At 49.9% G+C, this 24,116-nt stretch overlaps 1 protein-coding gene across 2 annotated transcripts in view; it reads right to left on the bottom strand.

Annotated features, from left to right (window-relative positions):
• Nucleotides 1-545: 545 nt before the first annotated feature.
• INSR (insulin receptor) overlaps nucleotides 546-24,116 on the bottom strand; it is a 114,049-nt gene continuing 90,478 nt past the window's right edge. The window contains exons 10-20 of one of the 2 annotated variants that reach the window (XM_077745709.1): nucleotides 20,962-21,233; nucleotides 18,813-18,952; nucleotides 15,097-15,256; nucleotides 13,147-13,249; nucleotides 10,204-10,271; nucleotides 7,997-8,241; nucleotides 7,074-7,184; nucleotides 6,826-6,985; nucleotides 5,141-5,270; nucleotides 4,681-4,815; nucleotides 546-1,859 (exon numbers count right to left, since the gene is read on the bottom strand). In XM_077745709.1, coding sequence (XP_077601835.1) covers nucleotides 1,505-1,859; nucleotides 4,681-4,815; nucleotides 5,141-5,270; nucleotides 6,826-6,985; nucleotides 7,074-7,184; nucleotides 7,997-8,241; nucleotides 10,204-10,271; nucleotides 13,147-13,249; nucleotides 15,097-15,256; nucleotides 18,813-18,952; nucleotides 20,962-21,233 — 1,879 coding nt within the window. In that variant the 3' untranslated portion in view covers nucleotides 546-1,504. The remainder of the gene's footprint in view (nucleotides 1,860-4,680; nucleotides 4,816-5,140; nucleotides 5,271-6,825; nucleotides 6,986-7,073; nucleotides 7,185-7,996; nucleotides 8,242-10,203; nucleotides 10,272-13,146; nucleotides 13,250-15,096; nucleotides 15,257-18,812; nucleotides 18,953-20,961; nucleotides 21,234-24,116) is intronic. The other variant, XM_077745710.1, reaches the window with a different exon arrangement.

The following is a 24,116-nucleotide window of genomic DNA, read 5'->3' as shown; positions in this document are numbered from 1 at the left end:
GACCGACAGGTGCATCTTGCTTCATATTGCTTAGTGTTCTCAAAGTCCATCTGGGCTGTCGCACTCTGGGATTTGATTTCGTTGTTTGCACAATAGTCGTAGGATGTGCACACCCAGCTGAGGAAGCGTGCGAGGTACACACAAGGAACCAAAAGATCCAAGAGCCACAGGTGTGTCTGAAGGCAGGACTCAGCTCCAGGTGCCTACCGGCTCACCCGAGCAGAAACCAAGCCATCCACCAGACCCAGTCACCCACACCCACGGCCTCATGCTGTCCAAAAGGGTTAGCAGCTAATGTGGCTTTATTCCCAGAAAAATGGATGCCTTTAAGACCAAACAAAGCAGCCACTGATGCCTCGCTCCCCCTCCGCACACAGGCAGACCAACCAACCAACCCACAAGGCCTCCCCCTACCCCGGGAAACAGTTAATAACTTATGAGGCTGACGCTGGAGATTTTTAAAAAATTAAATATGTTACAAATATATTCTCAAAACTCTTAATCATCTTAGTTCTTTTTTTTTTCTTTCCTTTTTTTTTTTTTTTTTTTTGTTTTATGTCCTAGCTTTGTTTGGTCTTGAAAAGATCCACTATCAGTCCAAACTACTCCCTTGGCTCCCGGAAAACGTTTTTCACCAAAGTTAAGGGAGAAAAGACTCCTGAGACTAGGCTTGGGGCAGAAGAATCTGTGGAGGGCACAGTCTCCCAGTAAATAAGGAGGAAGGAGATGGGAGGGAGTAGGAGCTCGAGAAGAACAGAACCTTCGTGAGCCAACCCCCTCCAGAGCGTCAACTCGGCATGAATGCTCTCTGCGCGCGCGCACACACACACAAACACACACACACACACACAACAGCCATGTCTAGCCCGGACACACACACATACACGCTCAGGGACACACGTGAGCCACGCTAGGACTGCAGATTCTTATCAAAAGTATAAAAGCAGTAGCTATTGGTCAATTTGAGGAACTGATTTTGTGAAGAAGAAGAAAAAAAATCCTTCAGCCTGGATGAGGAGACTCTTCCCGAAGCCCACTCCGTAAAAGTCTGAAGTTCTACTGGAACAAGGTGGGTTGTTGTTTTTTTTCTTTCTCTCAAACTTTTGTTCCACAAACAAGTTTTATGCTTTATACTGTAGCTCAGACACCAGAAAAAAAAAAAAAAGAAAAGAAAAAAAAAAGATTTGTAAAAACAAGTGCTTGCTTTCAATCTACTTGAAAAATAGTAACATCCTGGCTTAAAACCGCAGTTGCCTGTAAGGACAGCAGCTGAGAAAACCCCTGCTTTAGGGTCACAGTTAAAGTCTCTGACAGCGAGTCAAATTGGCAATCAAACAAACATGTTTTAAGTCATAGATGAACAGCAATGGATAGTAATGATCTCTGAGCTCCGTTCGACACTGTGGCAGATTCATATGAGAATCCTGAGTTTTCTGGAGGCCTTTGAATCAGAGGAAAATGAACAAGAGGGGTTTGGGGAACCCCTCGACCCAAACAGGCGCTGTTAGGAGGGATTCGACCTCGGCAGAGTCAGAATCCGTCCGTTTTTCTTGCCCCCATTCATGTGGGTGTAGGGGATATGATCCTCGTAGTTCCGCTTGAGGCCCAGCGAGGCCCCTCCATCCCGGCCCCCGGCCTCTTCCCTCTGAGCATGTGAGGCCCGATCCAGGGGGACACTCTCCATGTCCTCAAACTCCATCTCCAATTCCTCGCTCTCAGGGGCCTTGTTCTCCTCGCTGTGGAAGAAGGAAACTTCCGGAAAGCTGGGGTGCAGGTCGTCCTTGAGCAGGTCAACGATCTCCAGGAAGGTGGGCCGCATCTTGGGGTTGAACTGCCAGCACATGTGCATCAGGTCCGTGCTACAAGACAGGGGGACACATCAGGAAGGAGTCCGGGGGACCCAGCCATGCAGTCCCCACTGCCACCCTCGTTCCGGCCAGCTGTCCCCGCAGATGACAAGTAGCAGCCTCAGACAGTGCCCACCAGCGCAGGCAACAGGCAAGAGAGAAACAGGATTTCTACCGATGCTTAAAAAATGATTTTGGAAAGACAGCCAAAGGGGCTGCCTCCTTCCCAACGCAGCTCAAGAAGGGCCCCTTTTGATGCAGCCACACGTCGCACAAGGTTTATAATTCTGTACATTCCTGGAGTGTTTTCCCTCCCATTTGGTGCATTTGGTAAAGTTTAATTCCTACGGGAGCTACCTGAAAGGCTTCCCTGTGCCAATAAGCAATCTTTCTGGGGCCAAAGAGCTCTCAGGATTGAGATGCTTAAGGCCTGATGGGGCAGCTGTGTGGACAGAACCCAGAGGACCAGCTGTGAGCAGTCATCCTGCAGGCCCAACACGCACGTGCTCCAGGGTGGTAGTGGGGGGGGGGTTTACACCCTGACTTAGCCAAGAGCACACAGGGCAGGTGCTGAGGGCCTGGCATTTCCATTTTACTCTTCCTCGCCCAGCTGTGATTCCTACGGCAGGGGTTGGCAAATTTCCACCCGTGGACTCAATGTGGCCCCCTGAAGTATTTTGGTAAATAAAGTTTTATTGGCACACAGCTACACCTATTCATTTATGTACTGTTAATGGCTGCCTTCAGTCTACACGGCACAGTAGCTGCAACAGAGGGCCACACAGGCCACAAAGCTGAAAGTATTTACAATATGGCCCTTTGTACAAAGTCTGTGCACCTCTACCCCAGGGCCTCCTCGATTTCCCTGGTCCTGGAGCTACAGCCAGCTGCTTACTGGCATGACTTGGGAAAGGACTTTCATGAAGCAACGTTTAGAAATACTTTGCTCAGAGTTTCTAAATAACTCTGCTTCGTACTCTTTCCTAGGAGGTCCCTTCCAACTGGGTTTTCTAAATTAACGCCACATTCTTTTGGGGATAAAGCATCAAAATGGCCTTTCTCCCTGGATTTTTCAGGAGGGCAAACTTTTTCCAAAGAAACACTAATAAAGGGCTTTAATAAATGTTCATTGTAGAAAGAAAACACACCAAAACACAGAGAAAATACAGCTGGCACACAGCTCCCCTTCAGATCGCACCTCATCTGTTCTATCTGAAGACACTTAGAAACGGAATACGTACTTTTTACCCTTAATATTTTAACATAGGCTTATTCACCAAGTTCTAAAATATTTTTATAAAATAATATTTTTCAAATTTCATTTGAAATTTCAATGGCTATGCCATTTTAATTTCTAAATTTACCTGGCAATTCTCATATTGTTGGGTATTTAGATCATTTCAATTTCTTTTGAGACTTAAAAAAAAACATCGCTTTGAGTAGCTATTAACAACAGGGGTATAAGAATGATTATCTAGCCAAACTACTGCCAGCACTGAGTATTAAAACTCTTTCCTTGGGGTGCCTGGGTGGCTTAGTCGGTTAAGCGTCCGACTTTCGCTTAGGTCATGATCTCGCGGTTCGTGGGTTCGAGCCCCGCGTCGGGCTCTGTGCTGACTGCCAGCTCAGAGCCTGGAGCCTGTTTCAGAGTCTGTCACTCCCTCTCTCTCTGACCCTCCCCTGCTCACGCTGTCTCTCTCTCTCTCCTAGAAATAAATAAAAAACATTTTAAAAAATTAAAAAAAAACCTCTCTTTCCTTTGGGGCACTGGGTGGCTCAGTCGGTTAAGTGTCCAACTTCAGTTCAAGTCATGATCTCGCAGTTTGTGAGTTTGAGCCCCACGTTGGGCTCTGTGCTATCAGCATAGAGCCCGCTTTGGATCTTCTGTCCCCTTCTCCCTCTGCCCTCTCCCCACTGGCTCTCTCTCTCAAAATAAACATTTAAAAAAAATCTTGTCTTTCTCCCTTCCTTCCTTCCTTCCTTCCTTTTTTTGCTTATTAGAAACACAGTACTTTCCTTCATTTTACTTTGTTTATTGGACTATTAGGGAGTCTGGACAAGTTTGCAAGTGTTTAATTAAATGGCCTGCATGTGTGTGTTGTCCATTTGATCCTAAAACAAAAATTTACTACTTTTTTCTGTAACAAAAAGCTAAAACAAAAATTGGGGAGTGGGGAGATACATAACACACATCCTTGGCCCAAAAATAATTTTAATATGCCTAGGATTTATTTTTTCCCCCAGTCTATTGAAGTATAATTGACATGTAATATGGTATTAATTTCCTGACGAATGGAAGTATATCAATAGACAGTTAAATATGCCACCTTCAGCTACCCAGTTTCCTTTTCCCATGGTAACCACTGATGTGGGGTTTCTTGTACAACCTTCCACACACATGATATGCAAGAAGGCATACATGTAAAGATACAACATGCAGGGGGCGCCTGGGTGGCTCAGTTGGTTGAGCATCCGACTTCAGCTCAGGTCAGATCTCACGGTTCATGGGTTCGAGCCCCGCGTCGGGCTCTGTGCTGACAGCTAGCTCAGTGCCTGGAGGCTGTTTCAGATTCTGTGTCTCCCTCTCTCTCTGCCCCTCCCCCACTCATGCTCTGTCTCTCTGTCTCAAAAATAAATAAACTATAAAAATTAAAAAAAAAAAAAGATACGACATGCAAACACAAGCATATGTACAGATACAACAAGCAAAAAAGTGTCTGTGCACAGATACAATGTGCAAACACGACCACACGTGTAGACATAGGACAGCGAACCAAAGGGCAGTGCCTTTTTAATGAAGAGCCCGGACGCTGCACTGTCTTTCCACACTTACACTCTCTCCGGACAGTTGTCGGGTTGATCCAGATATCCTCCATCCATGACAAATTTCAACACCTGTTCATTAGACAGGCCCTGGTAAGGCTGTTCTGCCAAGCTGGTGATTTCCCAAAGGACCACGCCAAAGGACCTGCCAATGACAGTTGAACGTAGTAACAAAGAAGCTATTAACACACACACACACACACACACACACACACCCCTTCTTGGTTTACTAGTACGTGGTTGGCCTATTCATTCAACAATTCATGCTGCATTCAGGAATGCCTAGATTAGTCTCAGTCGGAACATAGGCAGCCGTGCAAGGTCCTCGGACAGGACATCCCCTTCATTTTCTTGATTAAGAGCCTACAAGGAAGGTGGGTTTTAACTGGCCCCCCACTTGCTGGTCATGCTAATGGAACGACCCGGGATTCGAGCCCAGTGTTCTGTCTGCCAATCCATGCACAGCTCACCACATGTCAGAAGAAGTGGTGAAGACTCCGTCCTTCAGGGATTCCGGCGCCATCCACCGCACGGGGAGCAGACCCTTGCCTCCCTTCCGGTAGTAATCCGTTTCATAGATGTCTCTGGTCATTCCGAAGTCTGGCAACAAATGGTTCAACATGGTCTTAACCTGCAGCCTGCAGCCCAGGCGGCATCATCCTCACTGCCCCATGCCTTGCAGAGCCCTCAGATGGGCTCACCTGCCCCAGATGTGGGCTCACCTGGGTGGCAGCCAAACCCAGTGAGAATGGATCCTGAGGGTACTTATGGGGATGTGGAGGGAAAGGATGGGCCACCATGTAAAGGGAAGGAAACGGAAGCACCGAGTGGTAAAGAAGCAATGTTCCGGCCCGTAGCCTGGGAATCCTGTTTTCAACAACACTTCCTTCCCACCCATGACCTTGCAGGCTTCCCAAACCAAAGCTGTGAGTCTCTGCAGCCAACCCTCTATTCTCCACTAGATGTGGCTCCACCACTACCCACCGCCCAGCTCAAAACCCAGGGCCAGGTCCTCTTTGGACCCCCTTCCTTATACCCACATCTCAGACACATCTAAGACCTGCCCTCTCTTCTCCCACATTCCCTTCCAGTCCAGCTGTTCTTTTCCATCACCCTGGCCCCACCCAGGCCCACAGCCACCGCTCCCCTGCAGGGCCTTCCCTCCATCTGGACCCTGGCACCTCACTGCCCCAGAGAAGCTACATAAATAGGATCCTGTTATTCTTTGCTTCCCATGGCTAATGGAGCATAAGGTCTTTGGGGATCATAAGCAGAATGACATCACTTCCGGCTCCCCTTGCGGCTATAAAGATAATGTCTTTGGGGATCGTAAGTCGAATCATGTTACTTCTAGCCTTCTAGCCTCCCACTGGCTACTTAGGATAACGCTAGGTGCCTTACTGACTTTTCAGGCCCTTCCAGGCCTGGCTCCTGCCTCTCTCTCTCTAACCTCACATCTCATGCTGCGCTGCTCCCCTCTGCATTCCTTTTATTCATATCACATCAGCCTCATGGCCTCCACATTTGCTGTAACTCCCCCTGGAATGCTGCCACTCGGGTCAATTCATCCTGCAAGGTTTGGCCGAAACGCTACCTCCCTCCAGAGAGAGGCCTCTCCTTGCGATCATGGAGCTCCTCATTTCTTCAGGGCTTCATTATCTTGTTTATAATTACTGTGCATCTCGAGTAGCCCTATCCAGTAGGACTTCTGTGATGATGAACACGGTCTATGTTCACACTGCCCAATACTTGCAGCCACCAGGCTCGAGGTGGCAACTGATCGCCTGAAAAGTGGCCAGTTGCAGCCAGAGGAATACATTTTTAATTCTACTTAATGTAATTTAAGTGGCCACAGGTGGCTGGTGGCTACTGTGCTGACTGGTGCAGGTAAAGACTGCGTGCTGGGGGCAGAAAAACCATGTGACTTATCCGTCGTCACACCTTTCCTAGTGTGGTAGCTTCTGCCAGCGGGCAGCACAAATATTATCCAGAGCAGTAAATGAGCAAGTTCATGAGCAAATGCAATTAAATGACAGTTTGAGGATCGAGCCCTCTTTGCACTACTGGAAAAGACTGAACTGTTCAATGTAGACAACTCCTTCCGAAATCAAACTTGGCCTGGGCCACACATTTCAAACCAGAAAGCCGGACGAACCTCCAATTTTGACGGTGAAATCGTGGGCCACCATGCAATTTCGAGCTGCGAGATCCCGGTGCACAAACTTCTTGGCGTTCAGGTACGCCATCCCGTCGGCAATCTCCGCCGCCATCTGAATCATCTCTTGCAGGGTAGGGGGAGGGCGGCCGGGGTTATTCTAAAGTCAAAACACGGGGTCGTGTTCAGCAATGCGGGTTCCTGTGGCCGGGAGCGAGTGCCCTGCTGGGTCCCCAGAGGCAGCTCACCTCAGCCTCTGGCCGCAGGGAGCGGAGGTAGCTCTTCAGGTCTCCGTGAGCCATCAGCTCCATCACCACCAGCGTCGGCTGGCCTTTGGACACCACCCCCAGGAGGCGGACCTGCGGAGGAAGCGGAGCACATTCTAGGGGGAGGGTCTCGGGGAAGGTGTCCCCTCATCAAGGTGACTCACAGCACCCTGTGTGGTGGGCCCTGGTCTGTCCGGCTCAACTGTTAGGACAGGTGAGTTGGAGGAAGGAGAAAGAACTCAGGACTCACGGTCGGGTAGGGGTGGGGGGAGCAGACAGACACACCTACAGACAGCAACACTCCAAGACAGACACTTGGATACCTCCCTGATGTCCCTGAGCACATAAGGCTCAGTTCCCACCTCGAAGCCTTTGCATCTGCTCTTTCCTCTCCCTGGCCCTCTGTTCCCTGATATGTCCACATGGCTCAGTCCCTCCATCCTTAAGTCTTGGCTCATATACACCTTTTCCCAGCCTTGAACTCCCAGGCCCCTGACTCTGCTCTCTTGTTCCATTCCGCCACAGCATCAGCTCCTAACGTCTCCCATAAGGAATTTACTGGGTTTAGAGTCTGGAATCTGATGCATCAAAGAGATGAGAATGAGGCTTAGCCATTCTGCACCCAGCAGATCCCCTTAGCACTAGGCTCAAGGAGAAGATAAGCGGGAAGGGAAGGGGCAGACAGGGATGCGGTGAACGCTCATGTGTTTTGGGGTTATAAAGCAGCCAGGGAGAGGGAAGAGAAAACATTCTGGAAAGCAACGGGACAAGTCTGGCTCCAGGCAAGGTGTAGGAGGATGATTCTTCACAGAGTAGGGGACAGGTACGGGTCCACATCCAGGAAGAACAGGGGAGCAGGCACTAAAGGAAGCCTCTGTCTGCTCTGGGCCGAAGGCAGGACTCACCACGTGATGACAGGTGAAGCCCTTCATGACCGAGGCCTCATTGAGAAACTCGATCCTCTCTCGCAGACTGGCAGACTCGTTGACCGTCTTCACCGCCACGCGGGTCTCCGCCTCGCCCTTGACGATGTCCCTGGCGTTGCCCTCGTACACCATGCCGAAGGAGCCCTGCCCCAGCTCGCGCAGGAGAGTGATCTTCTCCCGGGGCACCTCCCACTCGTCCGGCACATACACAGAGCAGGGAAACACTACTCCTCACTTATCTACACAGCATCCGTGACAGACCCCTGGGGGGCCCCCAGCCCACCTCCCACCTGAGCACCCCCCAGCAAATTCATTCAGTGATTTCTGGGGTCCAGAGCCTGTGTCAGGCACTGGGCACAGAGCCGAGAACAGGACGGGTGTGGGTCCCTGCCCTCACAGAGGGGACAGCCACTATCGGTCCGGGGTCCTGGCCAGTGAGTGCCGAGCTGAGCTTGCCTCCCTGTCCCTTCTGTCTGACTTCAGAGCCCCGCCACTGAACACCACGACTTCCCATCGAAGGCTGTTGTGTCTGCAAAGGGCCAAGGGGATGGGGCACGACCCCGCCTGCCAACCCCTGGGCTGTGGATGCGCCCCTCCAAGGGTACCCAGCATAGCAGGTCACCAGGCAGGCTGTGAATGAGGCCGGCTGAGATCATGGGTTTGCCCAGCTGATCAGATCACAGGTGGCAGACCCACCAAATTGTGAGCTAATAAACGGTGCTTGTCTCAAGCCGCTAAAGTTGGAGTGGTTTGTTACACAGCAAACAATTTGCAGACGAATGCACAGAGACCTCATAAGAAAAGTCGAAATGGTTCCTGCCTTCTTCTGCACCTGTTACAGGCTGAACACGGCCATTGCTGCTTTCCTGGAGGGCAGCAGGGCAGTAGGGTGGGGAGGCAGCCCTGAGCAGCCATCCCGACCTCACCCCTCCACATGGGGTCCGATGGCAGCCCTGAGGTTCAGCTTCCCCACCTCCGACGTGCAGTAACAATGCCATTCCCAAACTGGGAGAGGAGGGTCCTCCATCCGTGTTCGCCCACTCCCGCTCCCCTTCCTGCCACACAGTCCCACCTGGAGTGGGTTTCTCTGTGGTGACGCTTTGGCACCTAGGCCCTCGATGGCCCTAAAGGGGGCTGCCCCTCCCCAGGGTGGCCAGTTCCTGGACATAGTAAGTGGCCTGCCTGTGAGTGAGAGCACCTTCTATATGCAAAACAACCGAGCCAGAGCCTAAACCATAACCGCTTCCTCTGTGCGGCCCGCACACTCTGAGCTCTATCTGCTTCCCCCTGAAGCCCCAGGGCCAGGCCCTACACCCCGGAACCCACTAAAATCATTCAAACGAGCCAGCCCTCCGTCTCCCCCTGCCTTGCCTCGCCTTCCCAAGGAAAGCACAACAAAGGCTCTTGTCTGCGTTCTCTCCACGCTCCCTCTGCCTCCTGCCTGGCCCTGGGGCTCCCCTGGGTGGCGCTGCCCCCCTTTCATGTCCTGGGCATCACACGCATCACCCCTGTCTCCCAAGGCAGCAGCAACAGTGCTCATGCCTTGAAAGTCACTTTTTCTGCTTTTTGCTGATGAAGCACTTTGGAAACGTGGACTGTGGCAGGTGCTTTCTCCTCTGATGGGACAACCAAGCCTCATCTACAAGGGCTGCTCCGCGCCCTTTGGTGCAATCAAGGGAAACACAGGTGTCGGTCGTACGTTACCACCAGCATCAGCATCACGTCTGCGTCCAGGTCCCACCAACAGCAGATGTGTCCCCGGCACACACAGCCTCCTGCTCACCCCATTTTGTCCTCCATTCCCGTCTTCCGCACCCCTGCCCCCGTTTCTCACTCTGGCTGCCGACTGCCACCCGCCAGCTTAGACAGTAAGTCTGTACATGGCTCTCTGGCTCTGGCCCTCGGCGCTGTCGCTGACACAGGACCCAGGACCCACACCCCACGGCTGGGACACCGGATTCTCGGCCTCCCCGCCCCGCCAGGTCAGCCCATCCAACACGTGCCAGACAGCAGGTGTCCGGCCGCTCCCAGCATCCGGGGCTCTGCAGCAAGGGGCGGGTCTCAGGTGAACGGGAGGGCCCACTCAGCTTCCCAGGGTGTCAGCCCCCGACCTCCGCTTGACAGTAATAGCAAACGGCACCGAAAAGCAGGATTCCGGCCACCCAGGGGTCAGGGGTGGTACTCACCATCACTGGCACTGAGGTACTCGGGGTTCGAAGAAGCATACAGCGGCCCCAGTGGCCCATCCGGCTGCCTGGAAGGGAAAGAGGAAGACATTCCAGCTTGGTACTCTCACAAGACCCTGGGTCACTCGCAAGGGGGTTACTAGCTCCCCAGTGCGAATGCCGACCCTTCCCAGCAGCATCCATGTAATAACCCTGGATACAGTCTGGGGTTATGAACAAAAGCCCATCAGATGGCTCTTTAAGTGCATCATCAGGGGCACCTGGGTGGCTCAGTCGGTTAAGCATCCGACTTCGGCTCAGAGCATGATCTCACAGTTTGTGGGTTCAAGCCCCGCATCGGGCTCTGTGCTGACAGCTCGGAGCCTGGAGCCGACTTCAGATTCTGTGTCTTCCCTCTCTCTCTGCCTCTCCCCTGCTCACGCTGTCTCTCTCTCTCTCTTTCTCTCTCTCTCTCTCAGAAATAAATAGAAAAACATTAAAAAAATTTTTTAAAGTGCATCATCGTGGAACCATAAACTGTAATTCATGGGTGTCCATGTAATACCCAAAAGCCACTCACCCATTGCTATTCTCATCCCAGCTCCTGAGAAACAACTGTTACATTTTCAGGAAAATTTGGGAGCAGGTTGTTAATATAGCCATCACTCAAACTTAAATGGCACAGGTTTACGATGAGATAAAATGCTATTAAAAACAAACTCACCATTTCCTAATTATCTTACTATCATCAGGGACACGTCTGTAGTTTGAAACTGGCCACAGTAGGAATATTTACATGACAGCAAGAAATAGGAATGCTACAAACCAAGACTTCATCTATTGTTCTGTTGTTTGTCCAGGCTTAAGGTGATGGCAAAAATGTTACCAACGCAGATCAAGCTTAAAAGTCTGTCAGCTCTGGGACACCTGGGTGGCCCAGTCGGTTGAGCATCTGACCTCAGCTCAAGTCATGATCTCACGGTTCATGAGTTTGAGCCCCATGTTGACAGCTCAGAGCCTGGAGCCTGTTTCAGATTCTGTGTCTCCCTCTCTCTGCCCCTCCCCATTTCACTCTCTCTGTCTCTCAAAAATAAATAAACATTAAAAAAAATTTTTTTTTTAAATCTGACATCGGGGCACCTGGGTGGCTCAATTAGGCGTCCAACTTCGATTCAGGTCATGATCTCGCGGTTCATGGATTCAAGCCCCACGTCGGGCTCTGTGCTGAAAGCTCAGAGCCTGGAGCCTGTTTCAGATTCTGTATCTCCCTCTCTCTCTGACCCTCCCCTGCTCACACTGTCTCTCTCTCTCTCTCAGAAATAAATTAAAAAAAAAAAATTAAATAAAAAAAGTCTATCATCTCTGTAGCCATGATGTTGCAAACAGAAAAAAAAAGATTTAAGAAAATATTCTTCCTACAGGGCACCTGGGTGATTCAGTCAGTTAAGCTCTGACTTCAGCTCAGATCATGCTCTCACAGGTCGTGGGTTCCAGCCCTGTGTCGGGCTCTGTGCTGACAGCTCAGAGCCTGAAGCCTGCTTCAGACTGTATCTCCCTCTCTCTCTGCTCCTTCCCCGCTCATGCTCTCTCAAAAATAANTTTACGATGAGATAAAATGCTATTAAAAACAAACTCACCATTTCCTAATTATCTTACTATCATCAGGGACACGTCTGTAGTTTGAAACTGGCCACAGTAGGAATATTTACATGACAGCAAGAAATAGGAATGCTACAAACCAAGACTTCATCTATTGTTCTGTTGTTTGTCCAGGCTTAAGGTGATGGCAAAAATGTTACCAACGCAGATCAAGCTTAAAAGTCTGTCAGCTCTGGGACACCTGGGTGGCCCAGTCGGTTGAGCATCTGACCTCAGCTCAAGTCATGATCTCACGGTTCATGAGTTTGAGCCCCATGTTGACAGCTCAGAGCCTGGAGCCTGTTTCAGATTCTGTGTCTCCCTCTCTCTGCCCCTCCTCAGTTCACTCTCTCTGTCTCTCAAAAATAAATAAACATTAAAAAAAATTTTTTTTTTAAATCTGACATCGGGGCACCTGGGTGGCTCAATTAGGCGTCCAACTTCGATTCAGGTCATGATCTCGCGGTTCATGGATTCAAGCCCCACGTCGGGCTCTGTGCTGAAAGCTCAGAGCCTGGAGCCTGTTTCAGATTCTGTATCTCCCTCTCTCTCTGACCCTCCCCTGCTCACACTGTCTCTCTCTCTCTCTCAGAAATAAATTAAAAAAAAAAAATTAAATAAAAAAAGTCTATCATCTCTGTAGCCATGATGTTGCAAACAGAAAAAAAAAGATTTAAGAAAATATTCTTCCTACAGGGCACCTGGGTGATTCAGTCAGTTAAGCTCTGACTTCAGCTCAGATCATGCTCTCACAGGTCGTGGGTTCCAGCCCTGTGTCGGGCTCTGTGCTGACAGCTCAGAGCCTGAAGCCTGCTTCAGACTGTATCTCCCTCTCTCTCTGCTCCTTCCCCGCTCATGCTCTCTCAAAAATAAACATTAAATTTTTTTAATTAAAAAAAAAAAGAAAACGTTCCTCCAGTATTTAAGAAATTACTACCTGATTGGCTGAAGTCACCTCTTCATTGATGAACCTATACACCTATTTCATTTTTACCTTTCTCTTTAATGAAAACAAAACACCAACCAACATTCAGGTTGGAACTATACTCATTCATCTCTTGCAACCATGGATTGGCTATGATGCAAAGGTTCAGGGGGGTAAATCAACCAAAACATTTGGTGAGAATCAACCAGCTGGAGGGAATTTGCGATAACGAGTCTTATATATTGTATTAGGATCATTGCCTGTAAATTGCATGCTACACACATCCCCTGATGACAGTAAAAGTTATAATAAACTTAGACACAGCTCCCTCTGTATCCAGGCATACTTTCTTTTCTGGAGAGCCAGTTTTTAACCATTTACCAGCACCCCACTGCACCCACCTCTTTCTCAGGAACAGGTAAATACTTCCAATCACAACACTGAAGAGAAACACGAAGATGAGAGGGCCGATGATAATTTTTGCAATATTCGATGGGACATCTACTGAAATAGAATAAGAAAATATATGTTGGGGCGCCTGGGGGGCTCAGTCGGTTAAGCATCCAACTTCGGCTCAGGTCATGATCTCACAGCACGTGGATTCGAGCCCCGCGTCGGGCTCTGTGCTGACAGCTCAGAACCTGGAGCCTGCTTCAGATTCTGTCTCCCTCTCTCTCTGACCCTCCCCTGCTCACACTGTCTCTCTCTCTCTAAAATAAATAAAACATTAAAAAATTAAAAAAAAAAAAAAGAAAATATATGTTTCATATCAAAAGGTATTTGTATCACAAATCACTTCTACGCCTGCTAGGAGATGAGGTGACCTAGGACAGGGTCTGGGTCACCAGCAGACCAAGCGTGTGACGGAAAGGTTGGGACTCGAGCCAGTCCGAGCTCAGAGCACAGAGGGGCTGGGGGAGAAGCCCCATCACACAGCCACGGATGCCACCGGTGTGCCTACGTAAGGAAACCCTCGGCACCGGAGCTCAGAGGAGCTTCCCGGCTGGTGAACGCATCCGTACGCCAGGAGGGTGACGCCACACGCCCTGATTCCAGGGGGAGAAGACACAGCAGCTCGGTGTCCTGGACGCTCGTGGCCGTCCCCTATGTGTCTCTTCATTGCATGGTCCTGACCTACAGCCTTTCTAAGGAAGCGTCCTTGGAAGATAGCGCTTGTCTGAGCTCTGTGAGCTGATCTAGCGGATGAGTGAATGTGAGCGGGTCATGGGGACCTCTGAGTTTGCTGCCAGTCGGTCAGCAGCGCGGGGGGGGGGGCTTGGAGAACCCCAGCTTGCATCTGGCTTCAGAAGGGAGGGCAGCCTTGCTGTGAACCCTGCTCCTGAACGGGCACAGCAGGGTCGGCGTGTGGCACGCCCAGCTGGTGCCAGGGCACTCAGCCCTGCCCTGCCCTGGCCAGAGCCATCCCACTCTCCGAAGTCCACCATGACTGGGGCGTGAGAGCCCAGCCGGCCAGGCAGAAGGCTTGTCTCTTCCCTCCCCCCAAGCCCCCACCCCTCCTCATCTAGAATCTCCCGTCCTCCGATTATCGGGTTGTTCACTCATTCACGTGTCTGGGCTCCTACCCCACGTGTCAGGTTAACCCTCCTCTTTCGTCCCCACCTGTACATTCTTCCAGGTCTCGGTCAAGATGTCACCACCTCCAGGAAGCATTCCCTGACCAGCTCAGCCTTCCCCACCCTCCCAGCTTACTGTGCTCACCCAGTGGCAGCACTTACTGCCTGCATAGCAAGGGCACATCTGAGACCAAGTAGGTGAGCTCCCACGGCCTCCCTTGGACGACACAGCCCGTCTAAAAACAAACATTGAGGGGCGCCTGGGGGGGCTCAGTCGGTTAAGCGTCTGACTTCGGCTCAGGTCATGATCTCGTGGTTTATGAGTTCAAGCTCTGCGTCGGACTCTGTGCTGACAGCTCAGAGCCTGGAGCCTGCTTCGGATTCTGTGTGTGTCTCTCTCTCTGCCCCTCCCCTGCTCACTCTCTCTCTCTCTCTCTCTCAAAAGTAAACAAGCATTAAAAACAAATATTGAGACCCTAGTAACAGAAGCTAGTGTGTTAATCATGCCCTGTGCCAGCTATCGACATTCATAATTTCACTGAAACCTCCTTTCATCTCTGGAGAGATCTTATTATTATCCCAGGGTAGATGAGGAAGTTCAGGCTCAGAGAGGGCAAGCATCCTGCCCAGGTCACACAGCAGCAGCCGGCTGACCAGAGGTCAAGTCCAGGGCCAGCCAGCGGGCATAGCCTCCAAGCTTCCCCGGCCATCCTCTGACACGTTCTGCCATGCCCGGCACCCAGCGCAGACCCAGCCAAAGTTGCCGTGCACACTTACAATAATCTGTCACATAGAAATAAGTGGCTTCTGTCCAGGAGCCGTTGCCAGCCAGGGAGGTGGCCCGAACTCGCACGCTGTAATTCCCCGGCGGCAGCCCACGCAGCCTGCAGCCCCGCTCCAGAGCGAAGTGTCTACGGGAGACACAGAGGTGCAGCTCCTGGAAGACAGGGGAGGAGACAGGGGAGGGCAGGTGTGGGAGTGTCCGTTCCCAGGCAGGAATGTCAGGAAGGACAGAGGAGAGGCGCCCGGGTGGCTCAGTCGGTTAAGGATCTCCCGGTTCGCGAGTTCGAGCCCCGCGTCCAGCTCTGCATTGACAGTGCAGAGCCTGCTTGGGATTCTGTCTCCCTCTCCCTCTCCCCCTCCCCTGCTTGCTTTCGATCTCTCTCTCTCAAAACAAAAATAAACTTAAAAGAAAAGAGATGACACACAGAGAGGAAGGAACAGTCACTGGGAGACCTGGGGGCGACATTAGGAACCTTGGAATCTTAGCGCCCGAGTTCTGGAGAGAAGGAAGCAGACAGCGACGCTGTCGTTACCGATAACCCTTCCTAAACCACAAGCCAAGCATTGGACCTGGATCATGTCACTTCCTTCTGACCCCACCAGGGCTTAGCCTCTTGTTAGAGACGGGAAACAGAGGCTCGGGGCAGAGGTCGGCGGGCGTATGCTGTAAAGGGCCAGACGGTAAATGCGTTTGGCTTCAAGGTGCCAGTCACTGTGACCCACTCAACTCCGCTGTTCTAGCGGGAAAGCAGAGCCAGACCGCTCCCAACCCAGGCGGCATCCGTCCAGACGGGCGTGGCTGCGTGCCCACGGAGCCTTGTGGACGCTGGGTGCTGGGCTCCACGTAAGTGGACACGCGTCACGACACTGTTCTTCTCGCAATGCCTTGACATTTTTTTCCCCAACCATTTTCAGATGTGAAAGCGCTCCTTCGACCTCGGGCTGTACAAAACAGGCGTACAAAAATAGCGGCCAAGCCCTGGCGGGGGACACAAAACGGTTGTGGGGAGGGTCTCACGGCTGGTAAGTGGCAGGGCCGATCCCTGAATCCAGAACCATCCGGCTCCCAAATGCTATGACACCGCCGTGCGACACTGTCACCAGGCCTCCAAGAAGTCCCAGAAGGACGGGAAAGAAAGGGACCCACATCACCTACGTCGGGTTTCAGGCTTGGTCCCCCACAACCCCTGGTCTCAGAACCAAACACACGCGTGGGCTTAATGTCTGATGAAAGACAAATTTTAAAGCTCCTTCCTTCCCGGGGTGCAGCCTTTTGATTCGAAGTGATTCATTGCACCATCATTAAAAGAGCTGGGATCGACCCAAATCTCGGAAAACAGAGAGGAGATAAGTAAGGCAGACACACCCCAGTGATAACCACGTAAACAGAGATCAACCCCGAGCTGGTTGGGAGAGGCGTGAGGCTCCCAGGGAAAATAAGACCATGAAACCTGCATGCATCGGGCCAAATTTTAAAAACTTTCCAAAACAGCTCCAGGTTAATAGTGCACGCAGAGAGCCGGACCGGAAAATTTTAGCGGGGAGAGAAAGAAATGTAAAAACCCCCGTGCTTAGCATGTGACAATAACAGCAAGAAAACAGATTGGGCTGGATCGTGCTGGTGGCAGGGGCCCTGGTCCAAACGTTCTTCCCAGTAGGATGAGTCACCGAGTAGAAAGGGACAAATAAGCAAATATAGAAACCAAAGGTAGCTGCTATCCAGGACAAAGGGGAAATGCATCTTCCAGGGCCGGCCACGGACCCCAGCCACTGCAAAGGGGCGTACAATGGAAGGAACCAGAAGCTCAGGCAGCTGTCTCCCCCAACACCAAGAAACAAAAACCAAAAGGGAAACAAGACGCAAAAACCTGATAAAGAGCAAAGAAGCCAATGACATAAAAGCTGGCGCCAGCAAGAAGAAAAGCTCAAAACTGAAAGTTACTGACCCAAAGGAGGGCCCCCCCCCGCGATGAAAAATAGAGGCTCTTCATCAGGACAGGTGGTCCCTGGGGCCAGGGTCTCCCAGGGTGGAGAGGGGACGTGGTTAAGAGGGAGAAGGACTTGGATTCAAGTCCAAGGAGAGAGAGATTCAAGAGTGGTGCAGATGAAGGGAATTTCAGCTATCCAACCAGCAAATACGAAAGGAAGGAAGGAAGGAAGGAAGGAAGGAAGGAAGGAAGGAAGGAAGGAAGGAAGGAAGAAAGAAAAAGGAAGGAAGGAAGGAAGGAAGGAAGAAAGAAAAAGGAAGGAAGGAAGGAAGGAAGGAAGGAAGGAAGGAAGGAAGAAAGAAAAAGGAAGGAAGGAAGGAAGGAAGGAAGGAAGGAAGGAAGGAAGAAAAAGAAAAAAGAAAATGACGTCCTACTCAATGCTGGAGAGAATTTTGTAGGACTGGAAAAATCATACCACAATGGTATTAAAAAAAAGTTTTACAATATTTTCTCACTTGATTAACCGACTAAGCCACCCAGGTGCCCCTCACTTGATTTTTTTTTAATGTTTATTTATTTTTGAGACAGAGACAGAATATGAGCGGGGGAGGGGCAGAGAGAGAGGAAGACACAGAATCTGAAGCAGCTCCAGGCTCTGAGCTGTCAGCACAGAGCCCGATGTGGGGCTTGAACCCACGAACCGCGAGCTCATGACCTGAGCCGAAGTTGGACGTTCAACCGACGGAGCCACCCAGGCGCCCCTAAAAGGGTTTTTTAAAAGGTGATTGTAATCTCTCCTTCTCTCCTATTTCCCTCCCCCCATCTCTCTGTTCCCATAAAGGGCAAATGGGGCTACTCTGTCTGGGATGGGTGTGGGGTCACGTGGGCCAGAGGCTCTGGGAGGGATTTGCAGTGGGGATGCCTTCTGGTGCTCGCTGGGTTCCGGGAACAGGGCAGGGAGACTTTAGGGTTTGGTCCAATGCCAATAGGGTAATCGATTGTCTCAGTTTACCCAGGACCAAGGGCTTCCTAGGATGTAGGCAAATTCCAGGCAAATGCGAAAAGAGTCGGTCACAAAAGCAAGAATAAAATCGAGGAGGGTCTACATTGCTCACCGCACAGAATCCATATTGTCTTCCTTGCTGCCAGCGACATCCCAAACTTCCTTTGGAAGCTGCACCTCTCTCTTGCCTCCCATCCTCAACCCCACTCCCCCCGGGTTGCAGGGCTGACCCTCACTGCCCGCAGCTGCCCCAAGCTGAAGAGTTCCATGGGTTTGGGGAAGAGCACAAAACTCAGGCCCAAATGAACCATCCAAGAAAACGCAAATCGAGATCACAGTGAGACACCAGTCCCACCCACCAGCGCGGCTCTCATCCCAAACCCAGACCAAGTACTGGCCACCAAGGTGGAGAAATTGGAACCCTCACACACTCCTGGAAGGGACAGAAAATGGTGCAGCCACTTTGGGAAAGGGTGGGCATTTCCTTTAGAAGTTTAAATGCAGAGTTGGGGTGCCCGGGTGGCTCAGGCGGTGAAGTGTCCAACTTTGGCTCAGTTCATGATCCCACAGTTCGTGGGTTCGAGCCCTGAGTGAGGCTCTGCACTGGGAGCGTGGAGCCTGCTTGGGATGCTCTCTCTCACCCTCTCTCTCTGCCCCTCCCCCACTCATGCTATTGATGTCATTCTCAAAATAAGTAAATAAGCTTGAAAGAAAAGAAGACGATGAAAGGGGTACCAATGACAGCTTTGAAGCACATGGCCAAGCATCGAGGGTCTTACCTCATCACCGTACCGTCGGTAACTCACTTCATACAGCACGATCAACCCATTGGGTTCCTTAGGTTCCTGCCACATCAGGTGAACGACATTGTTCTCGAAGATTTCGTGGGTCACAGGGCCAACAATATCGTCTGCCTTGGCTGTAAGGAGCAGTGGTTAGAGGCAGGCACCGGACCCCTGGATCAAATCCCACCACCCGCGCCTTCAGCTGAGCAACCTCAAGCCGCCTGCGTAACTTTCCTGTGTTCCATTTCCCGCATGGGAGAATGGACACTTAAAGTCACTTCGTGGGACTGTCCACATATCAATCTGCCCATCTATCTAGCTATCTCATACCCCACTGGTTCTGGTTCTCTCGGGAACCCTGATTAATGCGATATGTGTATGTATTTCTTTTTTTTAATTTTTAAAAATGTTTTATTTCTTTTTGAGAGACAGAGAAACAGAGTATGAGCAGGGGAGGGGCAGAGAGAGAAGGAGACACAGAATCCGAAGCAGCTCCAGGCTCTGAGCTGTCAGCACAGAGCCCGACGCGGGGCTCGAGATCGTGGACCACGAGATCATGACCCAAGCGTAAGTCGGACGTTTAACTGACTGAGGTGCCCCTATGTTTCTTAATTTCACTTTATTTTTCTAATGACTTTGTGTATCTGCCAAAGTTTCCATAATGGCTATGAATGACCCGTGTAATCAAAAACGAATAAAGGCAGGGAGGCCTGGGTGGCTCAGGTAATTGAGTGTCTGACTTCGGCTCAGGTCATGATCTCACAGTTTCGGGAGTTCGAGCCCTGCATCAGGCTCACTGCTGTCTGCGCAAAGCCTGCTTCAGATCCTCTGTCCCTCTTTCTCTCTGCCTCTCCCCCTGCTTATGCTCTCTCTCTCTCTCTCAAAAATGAATAAACATTTAAAATCATAATAAAGGCAAATATGGACAGACTTTCAGGGTATTATGCTAAGTGAAATAAGCCAGGCAGAGCACTCACAGAGAACAAAGACCAGAATGGTGGTTAGTAGGAGCTGGGGAGTAATGCAAAGATATTAGTCAAAGGGGACAAGCTGCCAGCTTAGGAGATGAATTAAGTTGTAGGGACGGCTGCAGTTAACAACACTCTAGCACACACTGCAAAGCTGCGAAGAGAGTAAATCTTAAGTGTCCTCACTACAAAAAAGGAAATGGTAATCATGTATTACCAGGCAGGTGTTGGGCAACACTCCAGTGGTAAGCTTATTGCAGTAAGTGTGTGTATCAAATCAACATGTTGCACACCTTCAATTTACACAATGTTGTATGTCAACTGTGTCTCAATGAAGCTGGGCACAAATAACAAATGACAGGGGTGCCTGGATGACTCAGTCGGTTAAGTGTCTGACTTTGGCTTAGGTTATGATCTTGTAGTTCGTGAGTTTGAGCCGCGGCGGGCCCTGTGCTGACAGCTCAGAGCCTGGAGCCGGCTTCGCATTCTGTGCCTCCCTCTCTCTCCGCCCCTCCCCTGCTCTCTCTCTGTCTTTCTCTCTTAAAAAAGAAATAAAATGAAACTTTAAATAAGTAACTAAATAAATAAAAATAAAGGGGCGTCTGGGTGGCTCAGTCAGTTAAGCATCCGACTTCGGCTCAGGTCATGATCTGACAGTTCATGGGTTCAAGCGCCGAGTCAGGCTCTGTGCTGACAGCTCAGAGCCTGGAGCCTGCTTTGCATTCTGTGCCTCCGTCTCTCTCCGCCCCTCCCTTGCTCTCTCTGTCTTTCTCTCTTAAAAAAGAAATAAAATGACACTAAATAAGTAACTAAATAAATAAAAAAAAAATAAAGGAGTGTCTGGGTGGCTCAGTCCATTGAGCGCCAGACTTCGACTCAGGTCATCATCTCTCGGTTCATGGGTTCGAGCCCTGCATCAGGCTCTGTGCTGACAACTGAGAGCCTGGAGCCTGCTTTGCATATTCTCTCTCTCTCTCTCTCTCTCTGCCCCTCCCCCACTCACGTTCTGTCTCTCTCAAAAAATCTATAAGCACATTTAAAATTTTTTAAATAAACAAAGACAATAAAAAACGATACAGGCAAACACGCTGGGGTTCGCCTCTCGGCTGCCTGACAGGTAGGGGGCGCAGGGGCGGGCCGGGGCTCCGGGCGCCCCCCGCGGCCGGGCCGCCGACCTTCGGGCATGGTCCTGGCGCTGACGTAGGCGGCCACGCTGCACCGCTCCTCGGGGGCGTCCTGGTTGCAAGCCTGCAGCTCGATGCGGTAGCCGGTGAAGTGACGCAGGCCCGAGATGACCAGCGACTCCTTGTTCACCACCTTCTCGAAGGGCTTGTGCTCCTCCGGGCTGGTGGGCGCGCTGGTCGAGGCGTTGGGGAACCCGGGAGCCGTGGGCGCGGCGGCCGTCACGTTCGCAACGTCGGCGAGGGCCCTGCGCTTCCGCGACGGCCTGTCACGACAGCGGGACACACACGGTCACACAATCACCATCTTTCCAAAAAACCCAAAACGACGCTGGGGCACAGAGGGCTTAAAACCAAAGACTGCGGTGCAGCGGAGAGGCGCGCAGGCACACAGATTAAACGCAGGTCGCCCGGAATTACTACCCAGATTTCATTTTGCAGGCAGATCGGCCGCCCGGGCCCAGTGTTCAGAACGAGACGCCCAGATCATGGGGGTCTAGCTTTTCAGGACCCCTGTCACACCGCGGGAGCCCAACGGCTCGAGCCACGGGCCAGCATCAGCAGCGTGAAGACGAAAAATGCATCCTCTGATTCTGATTTTCCGTTTAGGGCATTTGCATAACACGAGCGACTAATTTTTCATTCTTGGGCAAAAAAAAAAAAAAAAAAAAATCTTACCACTCAAGTTGGTAAGGGGGAAAACAAACATAAAAACAAAAACACATGCAGTCGACGCACGTTTCCCCACATTTAAGAAGATATTAATAAATGTAACTGCCTAAAAGTTTATAAATGCACACCAAAAAAAAAGGCATAAAGAAAAATTATTCATCGTTCCACCGCCCACTGTTTCCTGCGGGTGATTTTTGTTTCCTGGAAATACTACTGTGCAGGTATAACAAAGATGGAGCTGGTTTTATGATCCTTTGTTCCCTTGTTCTATGGGACACATTCCTCAAATACCTTCCTTAGAACATAATGCCTTAAGTACTGAGCACAGAATTTATGGGTTTGTTTTTTTTCTTTCTCAACGTGAAGGTTTTCCCTCCTTGCTACCAGAGTATCACAGGCTCACTGCAGAAAACTTGGAAAACTGGAAAATATTCAATTTGATGCGTGAGCCATAATTTACGGTCTTTCTATTTTATTTAATGCAGACCTACCTCATGTTTCTGCCTTTCGCATCCCTGCCTTTACAGATACGGCTCTTTTACAGACAAGGGCTGGAGCGTCCCTGCACCAGGATAGTCTACTGGAACCATTTTTTTTCTCCCAACAGCGTTTCCTCATTTTGTGTCTCTGTGTCACCTTTTGGTGATTCTCGCGGTATTTCAAACATTCTTAGTATATTTGTTACAGTGATCGGTGATGGGTGCTTACTACTTGGAAAGCCCACATGATGGTTTGCATCTTTTAGCAAGGTTTTTAAATGAAGGTGTGTGTACGTCGTTTTGTGAGACGTAATGTGCTTGCACACCTAACAGACGACAGTGCGGCATCAACATAACATTTATATGCACTGAGAAACCAAAAGATTCACGTGACCTGCTTTATTGCAATAACCGTTCACCACAGTGGTCTGGAACGGAATCCATAAGAGAGTCCCGAGGTTTTGTGCTTTGGGTTTTTTGCTGTGGTAAATATTGCCCCGATCATTGTCTGACTGTCTTACCAGATCCTAAAAGTAGACTCTTAAAGGAGAAATCACTAGGCTGTACCTGTTCAACCACATGGCGAAACTGCCCTCTAGTAACTTTATACTGACCTGGGGTCTCACCGGCAGCCCCTGAAACTGCACCTCAGGACCACTTCATCAACACTGGGGGTTCAGGGGTTTCTGGGGGTTGGTATGTTCTCAGATTTTGAACCTGAGATTTTTTTTTTTTATATTCTGTTTTTATATTCTAACTATTGCTAGTACATCTACTGGCTTTTTGTTTATTTATACTGTACTTTCCCAGACTCTATTCTAAGAGAGTCAGAGTTGATATTCTTGGGTTTTCAAGGAACACACTAGAAAAAGAGTCAGCAAACTCTTCCTGTAAATGCTAGAAAGTAAACATTTTGGATTTTGCAGGGCACGTGTTCCATATCTCTGCTCAACTCTCAATGGCTTTCCAGCCATTGTAGCTTGGAAGCAGCCACAGACAAAACATAAACAGATGGGTGTGGCCTCATTCCAATGAAACTTCATTGACAAAAACAGCAGCCGGCCCATACACCATAACTTGCCTACCCCTGCACTAGGCCATCCGCAAACATGAGTGACGTTATTTCCCACAACCCATTCTTTGCTATTCTGATTTGTTTTGTGTCTTACTGCATTGGTGAGATACCCAGGAAAATGTTAATTAGCAATGATGACACTGAGCTTCCTTCTAACTGTAGCAGGAAGAGAGCTTCAGGACAATGTTACCTTGGCTGTTAGTTTCATCTAGATAATATTCGCCTTGTAGCAGAAGCATTCCACTCCTGCGTTCATAAAAGGCCTCTTTTTCCCTTGTTTCCCTCAATTAGGAATTTTTAATGAACGCTGTCGAATGAGATTCTCACGTGATTTTCCTCACTGGACCTCTTGATGAATTATCCTATCTTCTGATCACAAACCATTCTCACACCTCTGAGTTAAAAGAAATTGTCAGTGCTGTTTCATTCAGGACATAGGGATCTAAAGGCTCACATTAGCTGGTCCTGGGGTTTCTGTTAATGTAGCATCTTCGTCTATGTCTGCTAAGTGGCATTATGTTAGTTTCAGAAAACGACCTGGAAAGATTTCCACAGATTTCTATGCTCTGAGAAGTCTCTATGTTACAGGAAATAGTTGCTCTTTCAGAATTTGAAATAACTTATCTGTAAAACTCTCTGGGCCCAGGGTCTTTTTTAAGACATACTTATTTTTTTTAAGGTTTTGACATGTCATTTTTAGTCATTTTCCAAGGTTAATTAGCATACTTACTTTTTTTCCACCTCTTCTAGAATCAGATCAAATTAAAACTTCCCTCCTCACTGAAAGCTTCGAATTGAATAACACAAGACTGTCCGGGGAATTCAACATTAAAATCTTCCTTTGACCCTAGTTTTGAATCTCCTGGCTTACTTCTAGTTATTTGTAGTTTCCATCCTTAGATTTAGAAGCTCAGCGATCTTTT

The sequence above is a fragment of the Crocuta crocuta genome, unplaced genomic scaffold (assembly GCF_008692635.1).
Source record: "Crocuta crocuta isolate KB4526 unplaced genomic scaffold, BGI_CrCroc_1.0 scaffold650, whole genome shotgun sequence".
In the NCBI taxonomy this organism is placed as follows: domain Eukaryota; kingdom Metazoa; phylum Chordata; class Mammalia; order Carnivora; family Hyaenidae; genus Crocuta; species Crocuta crocuta.
Note: the sequence above shows the minus strand (reverse complement) of the source record. Positions and strands in the feature narration are given on the sequence as shown.